The following is an 11,417-nucleotide window of genomic DNA, read 5'->3' on the forward strand; positions in this document are numbered from 1 at the left end:
GATTTATCCTCGTTGAGGCCAGTCAGATGGAGGTTGACAATCTGGTTTCTCCCATTCGGCTTCAGACTCCAAACGACAGTATTCGTCAACTCTTTCTATAGAGACTACATTTGATTCCAATCCCGTAGTGGCAGCGATAAATACTTTCAGAGTTTGCAGAAGCTGTGATTTCAATATAATAAATTAGTACTTAATAATGTTCCACGTGACTGAAATGACGCCAATTTTTATTCTCAAAATTCAGGTGAAATTCTTGTTAGACAATTATATTAAAGAATGTGATAACTTTCAAAGATAAGATCTGAGAAAGGCTTTAATGTAAGCCAGGAAAGCACATATTTCTTCTTCTTAGAATCTTTAACAGGCCATTTTCTGGGTCTTTCTGCTTGATTAAAAGGGGAAGTGTAAAATCCTTTACCCCTGACGTCATGCGTAATGTATATGAACTTAAACACCATGAGTAGGGCTCGGGGATCGGTTAACTATTATTCAAATAAATTAACATACTAAAATTTGTAAAACGAAGATTATATAAAAGTATTTCGTCTCGATTTGTTTTGGAAAAAGGTAGAGTGATGCAATTATTAATCGTAAGTATTTTTTCCGAAAAACTAAAATTTTCAACATAATCAGAAGAATTTTACTCCAAAAAGTTTTTTTGCGATACGTTTTATTCGATTTCGAATAAAAAAATTATGATCCATACATTTCTTGATACAAATGTGGTTTGGGTTTCACTTATCGATAAGTAATTGGACGATTAACCGCCACTATAATTTTTTTACGATAAACTCTGATCTTTTTTAAATTGTCTGAGCTCATTACTAACGAAAAAAAAGCAAAGTTTTAATCATTGACAAATAATTGTACAGTACTAAAAAACGTGTTAATGATATGAACTATCAATATAAACATTGTGATTGGCAATATTTTCAAAAGTATATAATACTTATCTTCGAGAGAAGTGTACCACAAAGCGTGGTAACATAAGAACATTAAAAGCAACGTTACTAAACCGAATCACATACGCGGTAAATAGTACCCTCATCACTACTCTATTAGCACTTGACTATTTCCTAAGGCGTGCACTGTTAAAAAATATTGTCCAAAATTGGATGTAAATGGATCCAAACGGCTGACTCTGAGACAGCACAGTTTTTTTATCTATTTTTGGATAACGTAACTAGTGTCCAAAAAAGGAGGGTCGAACGATAAGCCAGATTTGAAGCCTCATCCAAAATTGGATCCAGAATCATCTATTAAGGGATCGATTATTACCCAGAAATGGTCAGGATATTATCCACACATCAATCAAACCCACATTGCATGGACAAATTTCTAACCAATATTGGACTAAAATCAAACCCTCATTGGACAATATCTAACCGACATTGGACAAATGTCGAACAATATTGGACTCATATGAAGCCAATAAAGAGGCTAGATTTTAATTTCACCGAGTGATGATTGTTTTGGAAAAATTCTGTTCTCGACGTATTCATCTGTCTGTGTGTTTGTTGGTCTGTCTGCCTGTTGTTACACCCCAGGGGATCGCGTTCGCAGTTTCCTAATCTGAACAAAAGGGTTCTCTATTTCCGGATCTTATTCACAGCTGACGGATATCTGAAAAACTGTACTGACCACTATTCTATTAACTGTCATCAACAATCTAACTACACCATTTTAAGGTCTTTCAGACACTGGCGAAAGAGGCATACTCTAGGGAAAACGTCTCTTAAAACGATACAACTAGAAGAATAATAAGTAACTTCAGAAAAAAATAATTAATATCATCAGGAGTTCATAATAACCCCCCTTCGGGGTGGAAGTATGAAACTGGCCATAGAGCTAATGGTAAAAATCGCGAACAACAAGATTCTGTCGTTGCGCACAGAAAGGATTAGCCTGTTTATGGACATACAACCTTACAGTATATCGTAGTGGTATCTATACTCCTTGGTTTTCGTTCCGAAACTTACGTTGGCTGGGATCTCCGTCGAAAAGAAAAATGGCGATATGGTGGACGTAGAAACAAGTTGCAATTCTTATATTAAAGATACTGGGAATAAATTTGTCCAAACCGTTTTAATTTAACCACGGAATTCTCACTCACACATAGCACAACAAAACATCATTGATGATCGTTTAAATGTTTTGTAGAAAACTAGAAACCCCGACTAAAAGCCAAGGCTTAATTTACACCGTTCCGACAGAAACAGACGTGAGCCATTTTCACTCCCAAAATCGCAAGATAAAATAGTGCTAAACTGGAAGTGTGTAAGTTAATGCGCGTGGGTGCTAAAAAATGGGGTAACTATTTTTTTGGGAGCTAAGCGGTGTATGAATCCGCTGAGCTTTACGGCGAAACTTTGTTGTTACGGGCTTTTCAACCAGTTTCGTACTTCGGGTTATTATGAACTCCTGATATCATATAATATTAATAAATTATTTGAGAAAAACCTCTAATAGGAGTAGAAGAAAGGGTTAATTCAGCGTAAATATGGACAAACGTTAGCGATTATATTGGCAAACGAAGTACCATGAGAGGGTCTTGTTTTAATATAACTACCGAAGTATAACGAAAGTGTCTACAAAAAGAAGTGAGATCCTATGAAAAACATTAACATGTACAAAAATGGGCCAAGCCTCGCTTCGCGCCCTCTCCGCCGTAAAACGTTCTGAGATCCCATGTAGAGCCAAGTCTGCCTTTTTGTTCTTATTCAATCGCCAATTGAACAATTATGTTATAAATTAAGTCCTTTTCCTAATTAATAACCATTATTCTTTGAGTCTATCATTATTAGACATCTTTGTTCGTATCAAAAATATCGTGACTTGGCAAGCGCAGGTAATTACCTTATAAACGTGTATATAAGGTTATGCATAACTCGCCTTATAATCTTGTAAATAGGGTTATGCATAACTAACCATAAAATTTGTACATAGGGGTGTGCATGACTCATCTTATAAACTTGTAGATATCCCCTCGACCATAAACGACTTAGTGAATATCCCTTCGACTATTTTAAAATCGGCAACGATTTAGTGAATATCCCCTCGACTTCCTTTAAATATTACTTACTTGCGATTGCCAAGTCACGATATTTTTGATACGAACAAAGATGTATAATAATGATAAAGTCAAAGAATATTGGTTATTAATTAGGAAAAGGACTTAATTTATAACATAATTTTTCAATTGGCGATTGAATGAGAACAAAAGGCAGACTTGGCTCTACATGGGATGTCAGAACGTTTTACGGCGGAGAGGGCACGAAGCGAGGCTTGGCCCATTTTTGTACATGTTAATGTTTTTCATTGGATTGGGTTTTATCGAAAAGATTGGAACAATAATTGAGTTTGGCGATCTGATCATAAATAACTGACACGGAGAAAAGCGTATACAAGTTAAATTCTAATAAAAAATATTAGTGACAATATTCCAGATGAAAGTCTACTTCAAAAAAATGATTTGGATATTTTTTACAAAGCTTAAATTACAAAATATTACGCTAAAAGTTAGACTTTAAAGCAAGTGGATTTTATAACATAAAATATTTTTAATTTAACCGAACGTAGAGTACGACCCTTTTTTCTACATAATTTTTTTTCCAAAAATTTTGTCGATTGCATACATTTGTCGGTTAAAATCTTACTAAGATTATTCAATCTCTAAAAATATCATCTAAAATCGTTGTATTGTTTAAACGAATAAACTTCTGAATAGTTTTCGATTATTTGTAGTTAATCGTATTTTTCGAAAAAATCGACCAAAAAACCCCGAGCCCTAACCATGAGATATTTATAGAGGAAGCGACCTGTCCCGTGACCAATGAGCCTCGAAACCAAAAATAAACAAGTTCAATTCGCGTATTCTTCAAACAGTAAATCTACAGTCGACGATTTTCCTGTAAATGTGAATAGCCAATGAAGAACTAGGAAGGATTAGTGGACGGTTGATCATAGGTTTAAGCCCTTACCCTCACCTTCAATCATATATTAGTAGGTGGTCTATGCCCGCTTAAAAATTCCCAGTCTAAAGAAATTAATTTATTCCCATGCATTGATAATTTTATATCACCAAAGGTTTATATTACTACAATCAAGTTGGGAAACCAAATTATTACCTCTCTGGGGTGATTGAAGCACTACCTTCAAACTTATTTACCTAGGCTGCGTTCAGTAACAACGGGGAGAAAAGCTATATTTTCTCCGTCGCGTATATTTTGGCAACGTAGTTAAGTCTTAAGTTATTGAACTCATTTTTGGTGCGTGTTTAAACTTGTCCCGTCTTGATAAAAATGGCATTTTCTTCACCATATTGACGAGCTGATGAAGTATCAAAACTATTTCGAAATCAAATTAGATAATTCTCAGTAACACCAATCGGCCAAATAGTTTTCATAGCTCACATACTGAACATATTATCACTCGCCTCTAAAATGACGTCACGAATATGATGAGCATCGACTAAACACTAGATTGTTATTGTACACTTGATGGATGTTTAGAAAACTTGCAATAATAATATTTAAGTAATGTATAAAAAACCACTTCAAATAATAATATAAAAAAGATTCTTGGAATATCAAAATGAAACAAAGCTACGAAATTACAAAAATATTTCAATATATTCATTTTATATTATGAAGACAAGGCGAACTGCTAAAGCGGTGCACTAGTGTATCAACGCTCACACAACTAGACGACTTTGTTACTCTTTCTGCATTCATTTTGAGTTAAAACAAGATTATCTTAAATAATAAAATAAATATAATTAATATGATATATTTTCTTCGATAGTTATTCACCTTATTGCGCGTTACATCGTTTTCAAAAATAACTATTGAACATTCTTGAGAGACTAGACTAATATTGACGTTTGAATTGAAGCATACGCCTGTTGTCTCGTCTTACTCAAATCGGTATAACGTTTCGAATCTTGGTTATGGATAAGAACAGCGCAATTGCGTAAACCTGTGTTGGAAGCCCCACCATTGGGAGGCTAGACGTTTCTCGTAACCCTAGCCAATCGCCGCGCATGTCCAAACCTTAACGATGATGGTGGTGTAAGAAGCCAGTAACTACAGACTGGTGCCAGTGTCGGATGGACATATAAGTAGAGGATGGTGGTGTTAGACAGACAATGGAATAATAGCCAGTATAAGTGGAATACAAATTTCCGGGAACTGTAATTGCGGTCTAGAAATTGAGAACACATATGCTCCGATTTTCCAACTGCGTACGCGGTCCCCTGGGATGTAGCAACAGACAAGCACGTAGAAATTAGAACGTCTCCGTGACATAAGTCAGGTAAAACTAAGCAGTGATCTTACAAAATCGTGGAAGCTGAAATTAGGAACGTGAGGTGGGAAAAAATGCTTAGCTATGTAATAAACAGCAATTTGGGTTCTATTTTGAGAGGTTATAAACAACAAAAATTTTGTTTGTTTCAACCCAAAATTATGTAAAAATTTAACCCAATTTGAGGCTACCTTTTATCCCAAAGTTGCGTCAAAATTACAATTAACCCTTACTAGGGTTGTTTTTTACAGAAATATGATGTTACAATTTTACCAGTAATGGGGTTACTGTTAAGCCCAAATCTGAGTTATCGTTTACGATGACTCAACATTGGGTTATTGTTATTGTTATTGTTGAAGGGGGTGGCGCGTCGCCGCGCCGAGCACCGATACCAAGGGTATATTGTGCGCCCCGAGCTTGTTAGACTACGAAGAGTCCTGTCGCCTCGATGAATCGGAGAATCCGATTGGCCGAGACAGTAGAGAACTGGTGAGGTTCCATAGTATGCATGTCGAAATGCTCGAACCTCATGGCCGCGAGGTAGTCGCAGCTACAGAGGATATGAGAGGAGGTTTCCTCTACCTCCCGGCAGAACCTACAGAGTGGGTCATCAACGATGCCCAATAAGTGCAGGTGTCTATTCAGCCGGCAGTGTCCAGTGAGGAGACTGGTGACCAGCCTAATTTTGTTTTTGGTGAGGGCAAGCAGTTCCTTTGCCCTAGTGATAGAAGGACCCGGGACAAACTCCTTGGCCTGTCTCTGTCCATCCATGTCAAGCCAGAGCTGCAGTTGAAGTGCAGACATCCGGCAGTGAATCCTATGGCGAATGATGCCATGGGGGATGGGAACCGCAGGCTCTGGTCCGAAGAACTTCGCCTCAGCCCCCCTTTTGGCATACATATCAGCCCTCTCATTGCCGAGGTATCCGCAGTGCCCTGGCACCCACAGCAATTGAACCTTGTTGCGGGCAGCCAAAGAGCCCAGCAGATCCAGACAGCTGAGCACCAGTCTGGAATCGACAAGGCACTGATTCAGCGCCTTGAGGGCGGCCTGACTATCCGAATAGATCTGAATCGTCCGTCCGCGATAGTTTTTCTTGTTGCAGAAATCCGCGCATAAACAAATGGCCATGATTTCCGCCTGGAAAACGCTGGCATAGTTGCCAAGGCTCTCGTAAAAACCAAACTTCTTGGTCAAGCAGTAGACCCCGGCACCAACTCCAGAGTCCGTCTTAGAGCCGTCCGTGAACCAGACGGACTCCCCCCCAGTCCCGAGGACTGGGGTTGTCTCCCAATCAGCGCGACTGGGAAAGTGCACGCTGAAGGGCTTGTCGAAGTGGTATGATATAACAGATTTATCTGAGACCATCACAAGTGATGGCTCAGTACTGCTGTACTCACTAAAAAGCTTGGTGTGACTGAAGTCCCAATGCTTGGGCTTCCACCAGCCGAGGTTGTTGAGCCTACAGGCTCCCATAATAGCTTCCTCCTCAATAAAAAGGTGAAGAGGAAGCATATTGAGAAGGATTTCCAGAGAAGCTGTGGGGGCTGTTCTCATGGACCCCGTGATACCGATGCACGCCAGCCTTTGAAGCTTGCGTAGTTCATCTTGGGCTGTTTTAAGGCGAACCCTGGGCCACCAGACAAGAGCTCCATAGGAGACCACTGGCCTGATGATCCTGGTATAAATCCAGTTTACAGCGCTAGGGCTTAAGCCCCAGGACTTGCTGACTGAACTTCTTAAACGCCAAAATAAAATTTTGGCCTTCTTGATACTCAGATCAAGGTGGGACTTCCAAGTAAGCTTGGCATCGAAGGTCACGCCAAGGTATTTGACCTCGGAGGACTTCTTTAAAACCTGTCCAAAGAAGGAAATATCGTTGAATAGGTCATTAGTCTTTTTCCGAGTAAACGGTATAAGGACAGTCTTGTTGGGATTGACGGTTAGGTTAACACCCCTACACCAATCCTCAACATCATGCAAGACAGATTTCATCAGTGCAGCGATAGTTGTAGGGAACCTCCCTGTAACAATCACTGCGATGTCATCCGCATAGCCAAAACAGTGACATCCCCTCTCCCCGAGTCGACCCAGCAGCTCATCCACCACCAGGCACCAAAGAAGAGGGGAAAGAACCCCTCCCTGAGGACAGCCACGGTCGGTGGAGATCACCAAGGTTTCCCCGAGAAGAGACGCCGTCACCCTGCGATACGTGAGCATGGATTTTATCCAACGACACAAAGTGTCGTCAATACCAAACCGCTCCGCAGCGCGAAGGATGACTTCACTAGAGACCCTATCAAAGGCACCCTCAATATCAAGGAAGATGGCCAAAGACATCTCCTTGAACTCGATGGCCCTGTCAAGGCAGTTCAAAATGCCATGAAGCGCCGTCTCTGTGGACTTGCCTTTCTGATAGGCAAACTGAAAAGTGGACAGGGGTGTGTGGGAAAGAACACCATCCCGCAGAAACCTGTCCACCAATTTCTCTAAAGTCTTTAGGAAGAAAGAGGTAAGACAGATAGGTCTGAATGCCTTAGCCTCAAGATAGCTCGTCTTCCCAGGTTTGGGAATAAAGATAACCTTCGAGCGCTTCCAGACATCTGGAATATGCGCCAGAGCAATGCAGGCTCTAAATATCCTGCACAGATAAGGGCCAATGGCGTCTATGCCTTCCTGGAGGAGGGCGGGAAAGACGCCATCTGGGCCAGGGGACTTGTAGGGCTGAAACGAGTTTACAGCCCACTGAAGTCTAGAGTATGTAACTACCTTATTGGCGATGCCCCAGTCCGCCCTGTGCGCTCTCCGAAAGTGCACGGGGGGAGCGCCGGTGCCTGTGAGGTCAAAGGCCTTGGAGTCCGGGAAGTGTGCCTTAAGCATATGCTTAAGGGTATCAGTCCCTGACTTGGTAAACTCACCATCTGCCACCTTGATGGTGCTGAGCTGGTGAGTGTTATCATGAGCCAGGATCTTCATGATTTTGGCAGTAGCGGGGCATCAGAGATGCTACCGCAAAAGTCCCTCCAGGAGTTCCTCTTGGCCTCCCGGATGGCTTTATTATACTTATTGAGGGTCTGTCTATAAATAGTCCAGTCCCCAGTCCTCTTAGCCCTATTAAAGAGTTTCCGAGTGAGCTTGCGAAGCTTGCCAAGTTCCGTATTCCACCAAGGAACGAGCCTTGGCCGGCTGGCAAGCTTCGCTGGACAGTTGTGGTGGTAGGAATCGATTATGGCATGTTGCATGAGATCAACTGCCGAATCAAATTCCAGCACCGAGGAAAGCTTTGGAGCATTACCTCTGAGAAGGAGGCGAAGTTCCTCCCTGTAGCCGGACCAGTCGGTCCGACGGGGGTTACGCAGTTCCGTCTTAACCGAAGTTGACTTGACCGCAACCGAGAAGCAGATGTGCCTATGGTCCGAAAGAGACGGTTCATTAGACACATGCCAGTTGGAAACCGACAGACTGATATTGTCTGTGGCCAGGGTGACATCAATGACCTCTTTCTGTTAGAAGTAACGAAGGTTGGCTCATTGTGCCTGTTGAGAATATGCAGGTTCGTACCGACCAGATATTCAAGCAGTTCATCACCACGTCTGTTGCAGTCACTGCTGCCCCACGTGACATGGTGGGCATTGGCATCACAGCCCAAAATGAGCCTGTCCCCCTGCCTCTCACAGCGGTCGACAAGAGCGACAACCTCCTGTGGTGGAGGGGAACCCGTGGCATCATGGGGAAAGTAAGCGGACGCCATGGTAAGGCCAGTTGCCTCTCCAAAAGAGGAGGGCATTACCTTAATCACAGCAGTATCCCTAGTGAGGTAGTTCGGAAGCGGAAGGATATCAAGACCCTTCCTGGTCAGAACACACGCCCTGGGGTTGGGTGAGGTAAAGTCATAAGAGATATTACCTGCATTCTTTAAACCAAGGATTTTACCATTATGAATCCAAGGTTCCTGAATGAGGGCCACATCCAGGCCCTCTAAGGCAAACCTCCGGCATAAAACTGCCGAGGCTGCTTTGCAGTGATGCAGGTTGATCTGGATCACCTTGATGCTCATATCGCAGGAAGAGAGGCGGCCCCGGCTACTGCCTGGCGGTAGCGCGGAGTCCCGATCCAAGACCGGTATCTCCCACGCCTCCACCAGCAGCACCCTCGGCCCCTAACTCCATCCTAGTGACAGGAGCGTGGGTCCTCTCGGTATCAGAGTCCTTCAAAAAGTCGGACTCTGTCCCGAGGTCTATGTCTGAGCTATCTGGAAGGGATGGCTCTAAATTAATGCCAGCAATATTTGCTGCCAGCTCCCCACTCACGCTGGCTGCAGTGTTGCCTTCTTCATCCGAAGCCTCAAGGGCATTCTGGAGAGGGTCCTTAGGCGCATTCAGGACTTTAAAAGTCCCGACATCCACGCCAGTAAGACCCTCGAAGCCGGCCTCCTTGATGGCCTCCATGGAGGAGCCATCAATTAAGAAGATCCAGCGTCTGGTGCTCTTCTCATCGAACGACTTCAGGCACCGCCAACAGTCGGTCAGAAACCTACCGTTATAGGCCTTCAATCGCCGGAGAAGAGCCGCCGGATCAGTGGTGCGACGGTCCTTGGTCCGGAAGGACACCTTGAACGGCTTCGGGAGTTCACTGGCCTTCAATACTGAAAGCCGTGTTCCCCCTATGGCACGCTCATTATGGTGTAGCACCTTCACGAGCCAATCGCCGGTCGCAGAATCCCCACAAGAATAGATCATGGCCCCAGCCATGATGTGGAAATTGAGAGGACGCGGCAGCGAGCTTCCCGAAGAAAGCTCAGCGTCCAGTGCGTCAAGTATAGCGGCCTGGATGGGAACAACGTCCTCCTCCGTGACCGCATTGGTCGGATAGCCATCTTTAACAATGGCCATCTTGACAATACTAGCGACGTCGCAGTAAGACTTGGTCTTCTTTGACGCCGCAGCTTGTAAGATAGGCGAGGGATCAGGGTCCTCAGCCCTAGCTCTCTTTCCAGAAAGGATGGTAGCTTCTCTTGCACCAGGCGTAGAGTCCGTACCCAAGACGTTACTCCCAGCACCCGAAGGTACAGGAGTCCCATCTCGGCCCGTATCTCCTGCACCCAGTGCAGAGTTCTGGCCATCTTTTTGGGATTGTTTTCTTCGGCGGTTGGCCTTGCGCCTCCTATTAACCTCACTCAACCTGGTAGAACCCGATTGAGGAGCAGGAGGTGACTTTTGGCCTTCCGCCGATTGCGGGTGGTTGCTGCCAGAGGCAGCATCACGCCCAGAAGCAGGTTGGGAGTTGCCTCCTTCCCCGAGAGAAGGCTGGGTACCGGTAGAACCGGCTCCATGCCCAGGTTTGTTTTTAGTTTTAGTATTTAGAGAATCCATAGAGATCCCACGAGTAATGAGGCAAGTAAAAGGTCACCACCCGGTAGTCCTCAACCCGGGTGGAAGGCTAATTACAACGGGGTTTCGCCTGGTGCCCCGAGGGGACCGTTCGAGATACCGTAGATTAACTTCCCCGGTACCACACAGCCCTCAGCACGGTACCTGCACACCTTGGCTTGGGAAGGGCGCGTATCAACTCAGCCCACAAAACGCAGTGGTTGACCAGCTCTCACCACCGAGGAGGTGTGATACAACGCACTGTTGAGGACCCAAGCTGGTGGTCGCGCAAGCGAAAAGAAAGGCTGGGTTAAATAAACAACCAATTCAAGGGTCAAGGAACAACAACCCAAAAAAATGGGTCGGTTAAATACTGACCCAGCAAAGAGTAAAAAATAACCCTTTTTGGGTCAAAAACAACCCAACATTTTTAAGAGTGTAAAAACTAACAGGCTACTTCCAGTCGAATGGAATGTGGGTCAAATGGAGCCAAAAATATGGTAAAATGAAAACCCACGTTTGGGCTTCTTTCGGTCGAATGGAACACCGCAAAAGTCGCATTCGGTCGAATGGGACCAAATGAAGATGCACGCACCGCTGCGAACGATAGCAGTTACTGAACGTAGTAATAGATATTTAATTATTGACTAGCTGTTATTCCCGCGGCGTCGCTCGCGTGTAATAAGAACTTCCATCAAAATGATACAAAGAATGGGTAGATTTTACTGGTGACTAATATTTTTG

General features: G+C 43.6%; 1 protein-coding gene across 1 annotated transcript; it reads right to left on the bottom strand.

Annotated features, from left to right (window-relative positions):
- Positions 1-9,092: 9,092 nt before the first annotated feature.
- On the bottom strand, positions 9,093-10,676 carry LOC149584679 (uncharacterized). Its single transcript, XM_089863488.1, has 2 exons — positions 9,238-10,676; positions 9,093-9,173 (listed from the first exon to the last, which is right to left on the bottom strand). The coding sequence occupies exon 1, from the start codon at positions 10,674-10,676 to the stop codon at positions 9,387-9,389; it is 1,290 nt and encodes a 429-aa protein (XP_089719614.1). The 3' UTR covers positions 9,093-9,173; positions 9,238-9,386.
- Positions 10,677-11,417: the final 741 nt, after the last annotated feature.

The sequence above is a fragment of the Phalangium opilio genome, unplaced genomic scaffold (assembly GCF_054372755.1).
Source record: "Phalangium opilio isolate 3A_F unplaced genomic scaffold, DU_Popi_V2 ptg001170l_1, whole genome shotgun sequence".
Lineage (NCBI taxonomy): Eukaryota > Metazoa > Arthropoda > Arachnida > Opiliones > Phalangiidae > Phalangium > Phalangium opilio.

What these genes read in the sequence shown, in the direction of transcription:
- LOC149584679 (XM_089863488.1), bottom strand. Translation starts at nt 10,676, where the DNA reads ATGGATTCTCTAAATACTAAAACTAAAAACAAACCTGGGCATGGAGCC.